This window comes from Oryx dammah, unplaced genomic scaffold, assembly GCF_014754425.2.
Source record: "Oryx dammah isolate SB20612 unplaced genomic scaffold, SCBI_Odam_1.1 HiC_scaffold_3, whole genome shotgun sequence".
NCBI classification, from domain to species: Eukaryota; Metazoa; Chordata; class Mammalia; order Artiodactyla; family Bovidae; genus Oryx; species Oryx dammah.
In genome coordinates, this window is record NW_024070187.1 from 10,263,870 (window position 1) to 10,283,962 (window position 20,093).

The following is a 20,093-nucleotide window of genomic DNA, read 5'->3' on the forward strand; positions in this document are numbered from 1 at the left end:
CTGGCCTCTTTCATTAGAAAGCTCTGAAGATCCTGTTCCCATTTTGTTCTTTGTACCGTTGCTTCTCTGTCACTTTTCTTCTAATAATGGAGAAAAAGAAATACTTTATTTTGGTTGTTTTGCTGAAGAGGGCCAAGGGTCTCCCTGTATCTTCAGAAAAGAATATTTCTAAAGGGAAAATCCCATAATTATTGTTTATTTGAGACAAAATCATTCTCTTACTTTATAATCCATATACCTAAGTACATACTTAAAAGCATGCTCCAGTGCTCTAAACCCATGCAGATACATGATTTCTTAATTCTATAAGTATATAGTGTTTACCAGAAAGTTGCATGGTATGATCATTATACACTAAAGCTTTTTTCTTACCCTTTTTTTTTGAGATGACTAGTTTGAAAAATGATCTCAATCTGTGTTTCTGTATATTGATATATGGCAATCAAATAGGTAAAATCAAATAGGGTTTTATATTGTTGAGGACATGAAAAATCAACTGCAATCTATGTAGTAAAATAAATATGGTTTTGGCAAAATCAAATAGGGTTTTATATTGTTGAGGACATCAAAAATCAACTACAATCTATGTAGTAAAATCTAGACTGTAAACCTTAGGCTATTAATATTTTAACGTATGAACACACTAAAATCATCTTTGATATGTATATTTCTTATATATCAGCATAGGTATACACACAAATACTTAGATTACTATTTTTGTGTTAGTCACTATATTTTTTCTCTTTTTCAGGTAATGTTTCAAGTACTCTACAGCAATCTTTGGTATTGGACATATTCAAAATCTCTTCAACTTTTTCTTTCCTGGTTCACTGTTCTACTGCTTTAACTTGCTTGAGATCCCATCACACATTTTACGTGGTTTGCAATGGTTACATGAACATTTGGGAAGTGGCATTTGTACCATCTCGTACTTTATTCATGATGGCACTTTAGGAAAGTAGTTTGGAAAAAGCTTCCAAAGCCGCATTTTAAAAAAATGAATCTTATTGTGAAGCTTCGGAGAAGTTTTCGAACACTGATTGTTCTCTTAGTTACCTTTTGCTTGGTGAGCATTGTCATCTCTGCCTATTTCCTCTACTCTGGCTATAAACAGGAAATGACACTTATTGAGACTACTGCAGAAGCAGGATGTACTGATGTTAAAATCCTACCTTACCGGTCAATGGAGCTGAAGACAGTTAAACCTATTGATACATCCAAAACTGACCCTATTGTCCTGCTGTTTGTGGAGAGCCAATACTCTCAACTTGGGCAAGATATTATTGCTATCTTGGAGTCCAGCCGATTTCAGCACCACATGGTCATTGCCCCTGGCAAGGGAGATATACCTCCTCTAACAGACAATGGCAAAGGGAAATATATTTTAGTTATTTATGAAAATATTCTGAAGTATGTCAGCATGGACTCATGGAATCGAGAGCTCTTAGAAAAATACTGTGTGGAATACAGTGTTAGTATAATTGGTTTTCATAAAGCCAATGAAAATAGCTCACCAAGTACACAATTAAAAGGTTTTCCATTAAACCTTTTCAATAATCTAGCTCTAAAGGACTGTTTCATCAACCCTCATTCTCCTTTGCTGCATATTACCAAAGCCCCCAAAGTTGAGAAAGGTCCTCTTCCTGGGGAAGACTGGACAATTTTCCAATATAATCATTCAACCTACCAGCCTGTGCTTTTAACTGAATTACAGACAGAAAAATCCCTTTCATCCTTGTCTGGCAAACAACTCTATGCGACGGTGATTCAGGATCTGGGTCTGCATGATGGAATTCAGCGAGTTCTTTTTGGCAACAACTTAAACTTTTGGCTGCACAAGCTCATCTTCATAGATGCCATCTCCTTCCTGTCAGGGAAGAGGCTGACCTTGTCTTTGGACAGGTATATCCTTGTGGACATTGATGATATCTTTGTTGGGAAGGAAGGAACAAGGATGAATGTCAAAGATGTGAAGGTAAGAACATTTACAAATAGCATCATTATTTTTCTTTCACTAACTCTGTGGTATTGATAAAATATCATTTTGAATATTTTAGATTCCAAATTGCTCAAAAATTTAAGATGCAGTAAGTCTGACAGAAAGTAAACATTAAAAAAAAAAAAAAAACAAAACCTTGAACTAAACCTTAACCATGCCTCCATTCCTTACACACTCCTGAATGCTTCTGAGGGGCATAAAACTCAAATACCCCAAAGTTTCTTTGATCTTAATCACTTGGTCTCTTAGGCTTTGCCTGTTGGAGCTAGTACCCCATAGAACAGCCTTCTTTATTCCACACATGTTGCACTTTGTAGCAATGAGATGAATACAGTCATGAAAATCCATCACTGGATGGATTCTCCCGCCCTACGTGGGTTTGACAAAGCTGCTTGAAATATAAGATCGAGAAGCAGTCCAAGTCTTTTCTATAACAAGTGTGCTTAGCACTTGCCTATATGAAGTGTTCATATACTTGTAAATATAGATATGAAAAAAAATAGTTTTATAGGGAATGTGGTATTAAACTTAGCTTCAGGAGGCTACCCTCTATTATCACATCACTTTAGGTAACAGTGTTATTGGGAGTACTTCTAAATTATGGTCAAGTTGACTGCAGTATAACAAATTCACCCTGTGATTGCTATCAGATAAAGAAAAAGCCAAACATATTTTACTAGTTTGAGCAAATAATTCTGAGAAAAATTCCTTTTTTTTTATTATCTTGATTCAATATTCTCATTTGTGCCTATCTTGTTTTATATATAATTAAATTCATTCTGTGAGCAAATGATTTTAGCAAACATAAACAAAAATAATAGAGCACAGCTTAGAATAATAAACTAACTAGAGATTGTTAAGATCATGTCATCTTTTTTTGAATTTCTGCTACTAGGCGTTTTATCCTTCAAAGATGAAACCTCAATACTACTTCAAAATAACAGCTAATACTTTATGACCATTATAATGAAATATCTTACTTTGGACATTGTTATAAAGAGATTAAGTGATCCCTCTTGAATCCTAGCTAAATTTTCTGTTTGGGGGTTTTTTGTTTTTTGTGTTTTTTTTTTTTTACATTTTGAGTCTTTACTATGTCTTTTAGTTAGTATAAATTCTACTTTTATTTTAAGTTTAAAATCATAAACTTAAGGCAAGTTCATGTAGTGCAAATAGTTTTCTGAGTGATTCCTTTTCTGAAATCCTGAAAACATTTTCCTAATTTTAATCTAATAAGCTATATGAATTGAAAAACTTCTTTATAACTCTTAACAAATTTTCAGCTCTAATTCAACTATATCACTTATTCTCAATAGAAAAACAGATAGCTGTTTACCACTGCTCATATAATTTTCAAGGATTACTGATGACTTTTTGAGTGACATAACCCGAAACAAAATAACAGAATACTGAAATTTGACAAAGTCTGGACAATGCCACAGGCAGATAATCATACAGTGTGTATAACTGTGCATTTGTTTACTATTTTTATGTCCTACATACACATACACTCACACTCACAAGTGCCCAGGGTAAGTGTCACTTTGAAGAAAATGCTCTTTTTTGCCCCTTTGGGTGTTGTATCTGGTTCTCTCTCAGAACAATTAATCGAAGAATATCAGAAACTTGATTGGGACTGAAGTAACATGTTGGGTTACTTATAAGTCAATAAGGAAATGCTGTCTTTCAATATAAAAGTGATACTTTTACTCTTGGGCATTTGATTTCTTCTTTGACTATTATTTTTTGGGTAAAAATGATTTTGTGGCAAATAATCTTGAACTGTCTGTAGAAAAGTTCTGCATTATCCCAGTTACACACTATTATGTGAGGAGAAGTCCATTCTCCCTGAAAATCTCTAAATTTTCCAGAGCGAGGGTATTGGCTGGCTGGTGAGATTTTTCTATATTATTCCAAATTTGAGAGTAGAGCTCTTCTGTTCCTCCACAGGACAGTCTGAGGAAAGCTGGAGGGTTTCGTTTGAAAACTGTTGGTTATGTGTGTGATAGGAGCCTCCCCAGCCACTCTCACAATTAAACTGGGGCATAAAGCTGGGAGTAATTAAGAGCAAATTCAAACACAGCCTTGTCTGTAGCACCACCTCACTCTATGGACAAAAAAATATATTAGCATATTATTATTTCAGCCATTTTTCTCATTTTGAGATAGAGATTCTGGATCAAACTGCTGAAGAGTTAGTATTTTTATGGCATAGAATTTGGTGCAGTGAAAACAATCAGGTTTTTCAGTCTATATTCTTTCTACTAAATGGTTCCGCCAGATAAACTACATAAACTAGGTAAACTACAGTATATCTAGTTGTTGTTCTTTAGAAATTTGCATTTCATTGTGCCCTTATCTGACCAAAGTCACTGCTGCTGCTGCTGCTAAGTCACTTCAGTCACTGAGATAGAAATTAATATGTCCTTTTCTCAGGCAAGCAAAATCAAGCTAAGACAGTTAGAGTAACTGTCATCTGATTGTTAATAAAATTTCATCTAAAAAATAAAAAACTCAAGATATCAGATAAATTTAATGTATAGAAACTTCCAGAAACTAATTGTATTTCTGAAGATTGTGAAATATTACCTATGGATGAAGTCAGAAAATATTGTCATGGTTTGTTTGTATATGGTCCTCAAGGCAATCACAAAGCACTTCCTGTAAATCTAAAGCACTCTTGGCACGCTGACCTTAGGCTTTAGAGGATGATGTCTTATACACTTGAATTTATTGTTTCTTGCTTATGTTTAGTTTCACTTAACGTGGGTCTCCTACATTTCAGGCAGACTCTACCATCTGAGCCATCAGGAAACCCCTTAATTGTGTGTAGATAATGTTCATTACCAAAGTGATATCAGTTAGATGATAATGCAGTTTTTAGAGAAAGGTAAAATAATAAAGGGCCATTCTGATTATTAAACATTTAATTTTCAGTCTTCTTGCAGCCCGCTAACCGATTTCTATGAATATTTTATCCTTGGTTATAAGTGAAGTGAAAGTGAAGTCGCTCAGTCGTGTCCAACTCTTTGCGACCCCATGGACACTAGGCTCCTCCATCCATGGGATTTTCCAGGCAAGAGTACTGGAGTGGGTTGCCGTTTCCTTCTCCAGGGAACTTCCGCTTGATCTTAGTGGCTCAGATGGTAAAGCGTCTGCCTGCAATGCGGGAGACCTGGGTTCGATCCCTGGGTTGGGAAGATCTCCTGGAGAAGGAAATGGCAACCCACTCCAGTACTCTTGCCTGGAGAATCCCACGGACGGAGGAGCCTGGTAGGCAGAGTCACAAAGAGTTGGACACGACTGAGCGACTTCACTTTCATCCTTGGTTATAACACTTGATATAATCATAGAAGGGCTTCCCAGATGGCACTGGTGGTAAAGAACTGGTCTGCCAATGCAAGAGACGTAAGAAATGTGGGTTTGATCCCTTGGTTGGGAAGATTCCCTGGAGAAGGACATGGCAACCCACTACAGTATTCTTGCCAAAAGAATCCCATGGACAGAGGAGCCTGGAGGGCTACAGTCCATTGGATTGCAAAGAGTCAGACAAGTGAAGTGAAATGAAGTGAAATAAGTCGCTCAGTCCTGTCTGACTCTTTGCGACCCCATGGGCTATACAGTCCATGGATTTCTCCAGGCCAGAATACTGGAATGGGTAGCCTTTCCCTTCGCCCGGGTATCTTCCCAACCCAGGGACTGGACCTAGGTCTCCCACATTGCAGGCAGATTCTTTTCCAGCTGAGCCACAAGGGACGCCCAAGAATACTGTAGGGGGTAGCCTATCCCTTCTCTAGCAGATCTTCTTGACCCAGGAATCAAACCCGGATCTCCTGCATTGCAGGTGGATTCTTTACCAACTGAGCTATCAGGGAAGCCCAGATAAAACTGAAGCAAATTAGCGCACACACATACCCATAGAAATTTGAGAGAACTGAGAAGATATGATCTTTTTTCATAGTTTCCTTAAGACAGAATAATTGCTCTTTCTTGATGCAGGTTTTTAAAATCATGAACATGGTGAATATAGGCTTTCACACTGGCAACAAAATGAAACTTATTATTGATGCTACCAATAGTTCTGTTGCTTTCATCAATTCTGTTGACCTGACATTATTTTCTCTGTTGGCAAGCAAACGTCATTATTAGCATTTTTATGTCTTTACATTTATTGAGAAAATGCATCCATTTAGTCACTGGATATTTACTGTATATAAGTTCTAAGTTCAGTCATGTCCGACTTTTTGCTACCCCATGGACTGCAGCACACCAGGCCTCCCTGTCCATCACCAACTCAATAGAGGTCATGTCTATTGAGTTGGTGATGCCACCCAACCATCTCATCCTCTGTCGCCCACTTCTCCTCCCACCTTCGATATTTCCAAGCATCAGGGTCTTTTCCAATGAGTCAGTTGGCCTCAGGTGGCCAAAATATTGGAGTTTCAGCTTCAGTATCAGTCTTTCCAATGAATGTTCAGGACTGATTTCCTTTAGGATTGACTGGTTGTATCTCCTTGCAGTCCAAAGGACTCTCAAGAGCCTTCTCCAACACCACAGTTCAAAAGCATCAATTCTTCGGTGCTCAGCTTTCCTTATAGCCCAACTGTCACACCCATACATGGCTACTGGAGTATATTTAAGAAATTATCAGCCTGAGAAATCCAAATTTATTTTAAAGTCACATGTGATCCAGCTCAATTTACCTTTACAACATATTTGTTCTTGCTACTTCTCAATATACACTATTTGTTAGGCTAGTCCACTGTCTCTTCCTCCGCTGTGGATTGCTTATGTTTAGTTTTCACCTGGAGAAGGCAATGGCAACCCACTCCAGTACTCTTGCCTGGAAAATCCCATGGACGGAGGAGCCTGGTAGGCTGCGGTCCATGGGGTCGCTATGAGTCGGGCACCACTGAGCGACTTCACTTTCACTTTTCACTTTCATGCATTGGAGAAGTAAATGGCAACCCACTCCAGTGTTCTTGCCTGGAGAATCCCAGGGATGGGGGAGCCTGGTGGGCTGCCGTCTATGGAGTCGCACAGAGTCAGACACGACTGAAGCGACTTAGCAGCAGCAGCAGTTTTCACCTCTTTTCACAGCTTCTAAGCCTTGACTAAAATACTTTCCGTGAATCTACCCATATTTCAAAAGGTATCTCAAGTGCAACTTCTCTTTTTTACATAATTATTATTTTTTATTTGATTAATTAATTAATTTGGCTGTGCTAGATCTCCGTTGCTGGCTTTCCTCCTGTTGTGGCAAGTGGGGGCTGCTCTGTAGTTGTGGAGCATGGGCTTCTCCCTCCAGTGCCCCCCTTGGTGTGGAGCACAGGCTCCAGGGCACCTGGGCTTCGGTAGTTGTGTTAGGCAGGCTCAGTAGTGGCAGCTCCCAGGCTCTAGAGCACAGGCTTAAGAGGTGTGGCGCACAGGCTTAGTTGTTCCCTGGCATGTGGGATCCTCTCAGACTGGGGTCAAACTCCTGTCCCCTACATTAGCCGGTGGGTTTTTTACCACTGAGCCACCAGGAAAGTCCCTCAAGTTCCACTGCTTTTGAGAAGGTGACACACGGTCTAATGACCCCAGCAGATGGTGACCTTAAGCTGAAACTGAGTCCCTGAAAAATCAACTATCCTTAACTGTCACTTAGCACTTTTGTGTACATGAGTCAACTCCAAAATTAGGTGGTGAAGCAATTTTTCTGATACATCTAATTATGTCCCAACATACATAAGAGGAAACCTTAGACATAATATAAAAAATATTATACTGACAATTATTATACTGTTTTTTAATTGATAAGTACAGAACTAATTAGTCTCAGAACTGACTTACTATTTAAGACCTTAAAAAACAATAATTTAAGGATAGATATGAGCTTTGTCTCTAAACAAGTTATATGTATATTTTTAATGAGAGACAAAACTAGTGGAAAAAAAAAATCTCTGTTGTAAACCTGAAGTCCAAAATAAGTGGTTAATAGGCTGATTCATTTTACTTTTTCCCCCACATAATGCTTTTAATAGATCTGTACCTAGACTGTTGTTAAAGTTTGATCCAGATAAACCAATTTACTAATGTCTTAATTTAGATTTTTTACACATTTAAATGACTATCTATTTCTTACATTGAAAACCCTATGTTGAAAGATTTATAGCACAAAGGTAATAAATTGTGCAAATTGAATGACTAAAATGGAGAAGTTAAATTAATAGATATAAAGGAACCACTTAATAGAGGGTCTTGAAGTTCAGGGAAATGAGTTTTGATTAGTTCCAATACCTACTTGAAAGCCCTCTTTCAATAAGAAAATGACCTCATAAAAATATTTGAGGTTTCCATTATTAATGTAAATATCTAAATAAAATCCTAGTTCAAACTTTTGTAAGAATTACCATGTTTAACAGAAGGCAGATTACTATGAGTAGGAAAGAAGAAATCTATACTAGAATTTGAAACTTTTGTTATTGCTTTTAATAAGGGTTAGATGAGATGCAGAAAAAAGAATCCCATGATACCTAAAGAAGTGATGTAAGAAAATAGAAAATTATTGATATTATGAACATCTACACAGATTATGAGGGGGCTATATTAGTAATTGAAAAGATTAGCTTACTAACATTCAACTAACATTGAAATGAGTTTGTTATATTTGACAATAGAAAAGCATTTTTAAAAGAATCCTTGATAACTTTAGAGTCACATTTATAAAGAGGAGGCTGAAAGAAAATGTTGGTATGTGGTAGATGGAATCCAGATATGATACATCATCAGGCAGTATAAGTTTAGCAAAGCAGAACAGTCTAGACAGCAGGAACTGGGTCGATGGCCCATCGGAATCAAGCAAGCATCATTTCAAAGTTCCTGGGCATTTTCTAGGCAGATGAGTCAGTGTGCACTCAGCAAGTGTAGCATCAGACCTAGGCAGTGGCTCAGGCAGATCAGGGCAGGCAGTTCTCAAGATACTTCATGGCAAGAATGAGTGGGTCAGGGTTTGTGGGCATGTCTTCTTTCTGAAAAACAAAACAAAACAAAACAAAACAAAAAAACCACATAGGCCCAGGCATAGAGGAAGCGTGGGGTTTGACATCATGGAGTTTAGCAGAGAGCATGACAGAGACCTCGGAAGGCAGCAGCTCAGTCACAACAACAGTCCTCTAACACAGAGAGGGCCCACTAGCAAGACGTGTGAAGCTGCAGCCCTGACACACTCAGACTCTAAATCTCCAGGGAAGAACTCCATTTAGAACTTACTTAAGATTCCCAGGTGCAAAAAAGTCGATGTACTATTCGAAGACACTCAGTTAGCTCAAAAGGAAAAGCGGATACTATCAAAGGTTTATAATAGGAATGGTCCATTTTCTATATGAACATAGAGAAAATTACTGTCAAGTCAAATGTTTTATTTTATTTATTTATTTTTCAGCTGGGTACTTTTCTATTTTGTTTTTTAAAATGCTTATACAGCTTTTTAAAGTTTACTTTCCCTTTACAAGAATTACAAAATTTTGTTTCTGTTCCCCATGTTGTACAGTGCATCATGGAGCCTACCTTATAACCAACAGTTTATACCTCCCACTCCCCACCGTTATTTTCCCTCACTCCCCTCCCCACTGTAAACCACTAATTTGTTCTCTCTATCTGTATCTGCTTCTTTATTTTATATTCATGTTTGTTGTATATTTTAGATTCCACATATACATGATAACATAAAGTATCTGTCTTTTTCTGACTAATTTCAATTATCATAATACCATCCAAGTCCATTCACGTTGCTGCAAATGGAAAAATTCCATTCTCTCTTGTGGCTGAGTAGTTTCCCACTGTGTGTATGTGTCTATATATATATACACATCACATCTACTTTATTTATTCATCTGTTGATAGACATCTAGGACATTTAGGTAGCTTCCATATCTTGGAAGTTGTAAATAATGCTGCTATGAATATTAAAAAAAAGAAAGTGAAATCGTTCAGTCGTGTCTGACTCTTGCGACCCCATGGACTTCAGCCTACCAGGCTCCTCTGTCCTTGGAATTTTCCAGGCAAGAGTATTGGAGTGGGTTGTCATTGCCTTCTCCAGGGGATCTTCCTGATCCAGGGATCAAACCTGGGTCTCCTGCATTGGAGGCAGACACTTTACTGTCTGAGATGCATTTAAAATGTTTTTGTAAGTAGAGTTTGGCTTGACTGGAAAGAGAAGCTACCTATGAATATTTTGGCAAAGTCAATAATGACTTGAGTACTCTCAGAAGAAGGCAGCCACTGTATAGTATATATGTAATAATAATTTTTCTTCCTTCATTTAAAATCTCAATATAAATATCCTACATTTTTTTTTCTTCTGAATCCTTTCAAGTGGCCATACATTTAACTTTGTCAATGGAAGGAAATATTCCAAAAAAAATTCCTTTATGGAAACAAATAGGGTATGTCTCCACTTAAAAAAGAAATCACCCCAATTATGTAAAAGTACATATTTAAATGATACGAATGAAAAAGAGATAACAATATACACCAGTAATATCTCTTCAAAATTGAGTATTCAATTAAACACACTTGCAGTTTGTATATTACCTTAATACACTCTAATTCAGTGCTCACAGCATTTATTTCTCACCCATGAGCTCTGTATATTATTCTTCATTATAGAATTTACACAAATATGTGAAATATCTGGCTCTTGATTTCAGTAGTATAAGTAAGACATTCGTAATTATCAACATTACAAGGCAAAATACAATATATGCCATGACAAAATTACTATGGACAATGAGAACAAAGAAAGAGCAACAATATTTCTTCTAGGAATTAGGGAGATTTCTTGGAGGAGGTGACACTTGAGTCTTCTGTGATGGTTTGACAGAACTGTAGCAAATCAAGATGGGGAAGTAGATTCGTGGCCAGTAGGTCAGCCCAAGCTAAGATATGGCTGAGACTATCAGGACAAATGGCATGTTGCTTGTGTTAGTTGGATGATAAAGTAAATAAGAAATAGTAGTGGAACTAAATGCTGAAGATTTTTTTGTGGCCATAATATGGAGCTCTCTGGGCAGGATGCCATTTGAATCATTGAAGATTTTAAGCCAGAAAGTGACAGGATCAGATCTAGGGTTGGAGAAAAATATATTATTTGAGTCAGGGAGATGCTTTTGAGAAGATCTGTAAAAGAGCCAATTACAACAAGACGGACATAATAATTATTATGCATGTTTTAAAATAGCATTTATTTAAGATATTAAAAGACACTGAGCACTGGGCTAATCATTAACAGGCAGTATATCATTTAACGGGGGCTTCCCTGGTAGCTCAGAGGTAAAGAATCCACATGCAGTGTAGAAGATGCAAGAGACGCGAGTTGGATTCCTGGGTAGGGAAGATCTCCTGGAGTAGGAGATGGCAACCCACTTCAAAATTCTTGCTGGGAAATCCCATGGACAGAGGAGCCTGGCAGGCTTCTGTCCTTGGGGTCACAAAGAGTTGGACACCTCTGGGCAACTGAGCACAAAGCACATATCATTTAATAAAACAACATTGAGAAGAAATATTTTGTATATTTTCTGAATGAATAAAATGAGGCTTAGTAGTATCAATACTCATCTACCTAATAAGTAGCAGAGCAAACACAGACTATTTTGTCCTGAACGTTAAAGCTTCCTTTTAGAATCCAATGCCTTGTTTGGGTTTCATTCTGGGCATCTATTCTTACTAGTCAACCTTGAACATGTTTGAAAACTTATCCAGTTCTCAAATTGCAGATCTGTGTAAACAATGTAAACCAACACAGTTCTCAGAGTTGTCATGAGCACTGAATGAGATAAGAATGGGAAAGTTGCTAGGACAGAGCTTGGCTGGTTAGATTGACACAGCTTGGTGACAGTCAGGATAAAAAGGGGAGAATGGGAGAGACCATGAAGAATTGACAGGTCTTGGACACCTGATCAATGAAGGAGCAGAAAAGAAGGTGCAAATGGGTTTTAGCCTGGGTGTGTCCATAAACATGCAGAATTGGACAGAGGAAATGGTGCTAGGAAGATGAGGAGTTTGGTTTAAGGTCTAGTGACTTAACATGAGACATTCAGATATGAGTCCCCTCAACCTCTCACTTGGTACGGGGAAGAAAGCCTAAAACAGTAAATATTGGTAGTCCTCAGAAAAATTAAAAGAATGCCTAACTGGAAACAACACTGTTCATGCAGCAGAGAAAGCACAATCTTTCATTGGGAATTTGGTGTTTTGAAATTGTTTTTTTCTTATTTATGAACCTTTGATTAACAAGAATTGCAATAGGATCCCCTCCTAACTTGATTGTGACATGTACCAAATGATGCTGTCTCATAAATATCCCTCATAAACATATCATGTGCAATGGTATGTAGGAGTTGAATATTAAATGAACAAAGAAGCTAAAGCTTCATTTTTAGTTATTGTACCCAGAAATTATAGTCTACTCAGAGCATTTTATTTATTTTTTACATATTTATTTTCTTGGTGACTCATTTATTGTGTACATGGCTCTTTTTTGTTAGAAACAAGGCTTTTAGAAGCATACTTTCATTTAAACCTACTTTCAGCATATCAATTATCATTACTTTAAAAAGCATATTAAAAAAAAGATTTACTACCAAGTATAATAATTTTCCGTTTAGGATATTTTTTAAGCTTTTCATATATAAATTCAATTTTAATTTAAAATTAGACATGTCCCAAATTCATTCACACTCAAAACAAGCTAGATCGTAATGGATCTAACACTAACTTGAGTGTTCATTTTGTTAGTTCACAGTGTAAAATAATTACTGAGCAGAGAGCAGTCTCTTGACACACCAGGAAAGTACACAATTACAGTCCATCCAGCTCCATTTTGATGCTTCAGATGTAACAACTGTCTCCATGGGAAAGAGGAGATGTTAGAAAATACTTTGGTGAGGGCAACCAAGCTGGACACCTCCCAACAAAGTAGAAAACAACCTCTATTAGAGCCCTTCAATCTTATGGTTAATGCCTTAAAAGCCCCAGAGGTAAACACAGGGAATGTTTCCTGATTAGTTTTATATATTTTGTCATTTTCTGTGATTATCTAAATAGTGATTAATTAATTAGCTGATTAATTGGTTCAGAGTATAATAAGCCACTTTAGCCTAGGCCACAGTGCTGTTAATAATAATCACTGAAATATACTACAAATGGTTTTATATCTGAAGAGTGACTGACAAGAAAAACTTGCTCCTTTTATACTCCCGGTAGAAATACTCAGTACATTTGGAAATATATCAAATTATCATGGAGAAGAGCACCTTGGTTATAAAGTCTTGTAGCAGGTAGAATATATTATTGTTGTTGTTGTTGTTGTTATTATTCAGATAACAGGTTAAGCTGTTAAGGCAGTCACAGGCATTGTGTTTTATTTTCATTCAACCCATCACTTTTTATGAATACTCTGAGTTTTGCTCTCTAGCTCTTTGCTGGGATTGATAATTTCTACCCACTACTCTTTTAAAAATTCTTCTTTTAATTGAAATATAGTTGACATATAATATGTGAGTTTCAGGTATACTACCTTGTGATTTGATATTTGCATGCTTTACAAAATGATCACCACAATAGGTCTAGTAACCATCATTAAAGTTATGCTTTGCTGTGGTACACAAGCTTTTTATTGAAGTGGCTTCCCTTCTTGTGCAGTGTGTACTCCAGGCACACAAGTTCAGTAGTTTTGGTACACAGGCTTAGTTACTCTGCAATATAAGGGATCTTCCTGGACTAGCAATTGAACCTGTGTCCCCTGCATTGGCAGGTGGATTCTTAACCACTGGACCACCACAGGGAAGTCCTCACATATTCTTAAAATGTGACATTCCAAAATCTTATTTCAGTATGAAAAATGAAAGTTGCTTAGCCATATCCTGCCAAGCTCCTCTCTCCATGGAGTTTTCCAGGCCAGAATACTGGAGTGGGTAGCTGTTCCCTTCTTCAGGGGATCTTCCCAAAGGGATTGAACACTGGTCTCCGGCATTGCAGGTGGATTCTTTACCAGCTGAGCCACCAGGGAAGCTCAAGAATACTGGAGTGTGTAGCCTATTCCTTCTCCAGCAGATCTACCCAACCCAGGGATTGAACCAGGGTCTCCTGCATTATAGGCAGATTTTTTACCAGCTGAGCTACACTCAACTGAAAATCACTTAAAATGCTAACTTAAAGGATAAAATTTGCTCACTTTGTTTATAAGTTATAGTTTGCCTAATTTGTTTAATTATTTTAATGAATTCTTGCCTTTATACATGCTGTATTTGATGTACAATTAAAGGAAAAGTAACATTTTGAGGGTCTGAGGAAACATGTTCATATGAAATATTGCTTCTGGGAAAAAAAAAAAAAACAAAACGTATTAGTCCTTGTCACACAAAATCCCAAATATATACTAGCCCCTGAAACAATATTTAATAGTATATAAGATGGACCCTCACGATTTGTTCTCTGTTTCTCCCCACAATCAAGACATAAAATTTATTTATCTTTTTAAGTATAAATGTATTTATTTTAATTGGAGGTTAATTACTTTACACTATTGTATTGGTTTTGCCATACATCAACATGAATCCGCCACAGGTATACACGTGTTCCCCATCCTGAACCCCCGTCCCTCCTCCTTCCCTGTACCATCCCTCTGGGTCATCCCAGCGCACCAGCCCCAGGCATCCTGTATCCTGCATCGAACCTGGACTGGCGATTCATTTCATATATGATATTATACATGTTTCAATGCCATTCTCCCAAATCATCCCACCCTCTGCCTCTCCCTCTCCCACAGAGTCCAAAAGACTGTTCTATACATCTGTGTCTCTTTTGCTGTCTCACATACAGGGTTATTGTTACCATCTTTCTAAATTCCATATATATGTGTTAGTACACTGTATTGGTGTTTTTCTTTCTGGCTTACTTCACTCTGTATAATTGGCTCCAGTTTCATACACCTCATTAGAACTGATTCAATTGTATTCTTTTTAATGGCTGAGTAATACTCCATTGTGTATATGTACCACAGCTTTCTTATCCATTCATCTGCTGATGGACATCTAGGTTGCTTCCATGTCCTGGCTATTATAAATAGTGCTGCGATGAACACTGGGGTACATGTGTTTCTTTCATTTCTGGTTTCCTCAGTGTGTATGCCCAGGAGTGGGATTGCTGGGTCATAAGGCAGTTCTATTTCCAGTGTTTTAAGGAATCTCCACACTGTTCTCCATAGTGGCTGTACTAGTTTGCATTCCCACCAACAGTGTAAGAGGGTTCCCTTTTCTCCACACCCTCTCCAGCATTTATTGCTTGTAGACTTTTGGATCACAGCCAGTCTGACTGATGTGAAATGGTACCTCATTGTGGTTTTGATTTGCATTTTTCTGATAATGAGTGATGTGGCGCATCTTTTCATGTGTTTGTTAGCCATCTGTACGTCTTCTTTGGAGAAATGTTTCTTCAATATCCACAAATCAATCAATGTAATATACCACATTAACAAATTGAAAAATAAAAGCCATATGATCATCTCAATAGATGCAGAGAAAGCCTTTGACAAAATTCAACATCCATTTATGATAAAAACTCTCCAGAAAGCAGGAATAGAAGGAACATACCTCAACATAATAAAAGCTATGTATGACAAACCCACAGCAAACATTATCCTCAATGGTGAAAAATTGAAAGCATTTCCCCTAAAATCAGGAACAAGGTGCCCACTCTCACCACTACTATTCAACATAGTTTTGGAAGTTTTGGCCACAGCAATCAGAGCAGAAAAAGAAATAAAAGGAATCCAAATTGGAAAAGAAGTAAAACTCTCACTGTTTGCAGATGACGTGATCCTCTACATAGAAAACCCTAAAGACTCCACCAGAAAATTACTAAAGCTAATCAATGAATATAGTAAAGTTGCAGGATGTAAAATCAACACACAGAAATCCCTTGCATTCCTATACTCTAATAATGAGAAAATAGAGAAATTAAGGACACAATTCCATTCACCATTGCAATGAAAAGAATAAAATAGTTAGGAATATATCTACCTAAGTAAACTAAAGAAAACTATAAAACACCAGTGAAAGAAATCAAAGAGGACACTAATAGATGGAGAAATATACTATGTTCATGGATCAGAAGAATCATTATAGTGAAAATGAGTATACTACCCAAAGCAATTTATAGATTCAATGCAATCCCTATCAAGCTACCAAAGGTATTTTTCACAGAGCTAGAACAAATAATTTCACAATTTGTATGGAAATACAAAAAACCTCAAATAGCCAAAGCAATCTTGAGAAAGAAGAATGGAACTGGAGGAATCAGCCTGCCTGACTTCAGGCTCTACTACAAAGCCACAGTCATCAAGACAGTATGGTACTGGCACAAAGACAGAAATATAGATCAATGGAACAAAATAGAAAGCCCAGAGATAAATCCACACACCTATCGACACCTTATCTTTGACAAAGGAGGCAATCTCTTTAACAAGTGGTGCTGGGAAGACTGGTCAACCATTTGTAAAAGAATGAAACTAGAACACTTTCTAACATCCTACACAAAAATAAACTCAAAATGGATTAAAGAGCTAAATGTAAGACCAGAAACTATAAAACTCTTAGAGGAGAACATAGGCAAAACACTCTCCGACATAAATCACAGCAGGATCCTCTATGACCCACCTCCCAGAATATTGGAAATAAAAGCAAAAATGAACAAATGGGACCTAATTAAACTTAAAAGCTTCTGCACAACAAAGGAAACTATAAGCAAGGTGAAAAGACAGCCTTTAGAATGGGAAAAAAATAACAGCAAATGAAGCAACTGACAAACAACTAATCTCAAAAATATACAAGCAACTTATGCAGCTCAATTCCAGAAAAATAAATGGCTCAATCAAAAAATGGGCCAAAGAACTAAAAGACATAAAATTTAAATTATCAGATGTGTTTCAAATATTACATTTCTATCCCATTTGAGTACTTTAAATAAAATTCTAGTTTCTGTTGCATAACTAATATGTAAATTTTGTTTTTAAATTTATCAGACTGTTGGTAATAGTTTGCGTAATTGCAATTAAAGCTTTTATGATGCTTAAAAACTGCATCCTTGACTTCTCAAAGTACACACTTTGTATTTTCACAGTGTAAAGAAGTTACAGTAATATAATGGAAATACCATAAATTGTTCTCTCTTTCAAAAAGTTATACTAAATTAAGACATAAGAATGTCCCTACTGAGAAGTGTTTATTTTGATTTTTTTTTTTTCAAATGGCACAAATAAAGAAATGACCTAGCAAATTCTGCAGAATGAAATAGGAAGACATTGCTCGACAACTGTGCAGCAACATTCTGGAATATAAGTGAATTTCATTTGAATGATTTGTGTACCAAAATAGCCACTGTTACTGTATCATGTTTGTTATTTTTATTGGAGAAGACTCTTGAGAGTCCCTTGGACTGCAAGGAGATCCAACCAGTCCATTCTAAAGTCCTGGGTTTTCTTTGGAAGGACTGATGCTGAGGCTGAAACTCCAATACTTTGGCCACCTCATGCAAAGAGCTGACTCATTGGAAAAGACTCTGATGCTGGGAGGGATTGGGGGCAGGAGGAGAAGGGGACGACAGAGGATGAGATGACTGGATGGCATTACTGACTCGATGGACGTGAGTTTGAGTGAACTCCGGGAGTTGGTGATGGACAGGGAGGCCTGGCGTGCTGCGATTCATGGAGTTGCAAAGAGTCGGACACGACTGAGTGATTGAACTGAACTGAACTGAACTGAACAAGCAAATTTGTAGGATATAAACAACAAAGAAAAATTTTTTAAGGAAATAAGGAATAAGTATGAAAGAAACATCTGACGGAAGACAAGAGCACTTGAAATAACAGAATTTTAGAGGCTTAGTGGGAATAACTCACGGAGAAGGCAATGGCACCCCACTCCAGTACTCTTGCCTGGAAAATCCCATGGATGGAGGAGCCTGGTAGGCTGCAGTCCATGGGGTCACTAAGAGTTGGACACGACTGAGCGACTTCACTTTCACTTTTCACTTTCATGCATTGGAGAAGGAAATGGCAACCCACTCCGGTATTCTTGCCTGGAGAATCCCAGGGACAGGGGAGCCTGGTGGGCTGCCGCTTATGGGGTTGCACAGAGTCGGACATGACTGAAGCGACTTAGCAGCAGCAGCAGCAGCAGTGGGAATAACTCAAGAAAAGACAAGCCAAATAGCTTCTATACTGAAGCTTTAGAGCGAACTAATCTAATAAGGCTGAGTTCTAGGAACTGTTATAAAAGTTTGAAGATTTCTTGTGACTGCTCCTTATGCGCCTTTGTAGAATTTGTTTTCTTGGTTAGTTAAAATCTTAGAAAACTTCGAAATGTTTGTGACTGATTTGCATGCTGGCTCAGACAGTAAAGAATCTGCCTGGAGTTCAGGAGGCCCAGATTCAATCCCCAGGTTGGGAAGAACCCCTGGAGAAGGGAATGGCTACCCACTCCAGTATTCTTGCCTGGAGAATCCCATTAACAGAGGAGTCTAGTGGGCTACTAGTCCATGGGGTCTCAAAGAGTCAGACACAACTGAGCAACTAACACTTTCATTTTTTCGCTTTTCAGAGAGTAAAATAACTATTGGAATGTACCTTTATTTAAAAAAAGAAATTTGGATGAAACACAAAGTAGTGCTAAGTTAGAAAAAGTGGTAAAAGGAGAGAGGGTCTATTTAAAAGTTCTCTTTAGGAGAGTTTATAAGGAAAATCACTGAACTCTAGAGGTTAATAATGTTGTCTATCACTTTGACATTCTTCCAGGGCTGTCTTTGGTCTCTGCATATATGTATTTGTTCTCAGCTCATTGGAAAGCCAAATGAATCTCTCTGTAATTCTCATTGTGAATTAGCACATTCATATATAGTCACATGTGTACCATATGGAACCCCTTCCCTAATGAAGGTAATATAAGGTTTGATAAAGTGAAATAATACTACAGATGTCTGGATGTCCATAGGTATGTGGTTGGGGTTCTGTGAGCAAAGGGGTAAATATGTTTATTTTCTAAGATTATATTTGTCATTTCATACCCAGCTTAATATCACTTCCAATTAATTTCTGATCTCTTCACTTTGATGATGATCAGTTCTTACTGTACTTATTGTTGTAATTAAAAGTCAATTGATTTTTTTTTTTGATTGTTGGGGAGAGGCACTTTGGACTGTTCTCATCATTATACTATTAAGGTTTATTTAATATTATTAAGGTTTTAATAATTTTCTGTTCAGTGCTATGTGCTAATACAAAAAATATATAAATTCTTAGTTCTTGGCCTCAAAAAATCCAATTTTGAGTGTGTACATGTGTGCAACTTAGAGAACTTTGCATAGTGCTGGCTACTCATCTGTTCTGACTCAATGAATCAATTTTTAAAATAAAAAAGCACAATTAACTTTTGCTACCTGCTTAGTTTATGTAATTTAATTGCAAGTCTTTCTTATTGCTTTACTTAAGAAAAAGTTTGGAGTTCCTGTGGAGTATAATTTCATTTTGTATCATTACTACTGAAAAAGGGATTTGAAAGAGATGTTGAAACTGAAACTGCTTCAGAATATGCTACATTTAAACACTGCTGCACTTACCTCAAAGCTGGAGAAATCAGTTCAAAGCTCTGTGTTCTGCTATAGAGAAGCACATCTGCATTTCAATGTTTTAAAATGTAAAAAAAAAGAAAAAAAGATAAAAGAAATAGGTGGTGTGCATTGAGAGGGGGTAAAGTTAAACTATGTTTTAAAATCTCAGAACAAAGTAGTAAAATTTAACAGGAAAGCAAAAAGAATTGTTTCCTATATTGGAAGCAGAACATAGAAAAGATGTATATGTACATAAAACTAGGATAACTAGCTCATTCAAACTTAAAAAGCAGTTATATAATACTTAGCATAGCTTGAAAAACCTTGTTGTAGTAACAAAGCCATCACAAAAACATTGTCAAATATATTGTTTTCCCATTTGCAATGGTATTAATAATGTTGCTCTGCTATTCAAATGCAAGTGAACAAAAAAATAAAGAGAGCAATAATA

General features: G+C 37.0%; 1 protein-coding gene across 2 annotated transcripts in view; it reads left to right on the top strand.

Annotated features, from left to right (window-relative positions):
• The first annotated feature begins 997 nt into the window (after positions 1-997).
• LOC120861699 (bifunctional heparan sulfate N-deacetylase/N-sulfotransferase 4) overlaps positions 998-20,093 on the top strand; it is a 279,524-nt gene continuing 260,428 nt past the window's right edge. For both annotated transcript variants that reach the window (XM_040237406.1, XM_040237408.1), the window contains exon 1: positions 998-1,975. In XM_040237406.1, the coding sequence (XP_040093340.1) occupies positions 998-1,975 (978 nt within the window). The remainder of the gene's footprint in view (positions 1,976-20,093) is intronic.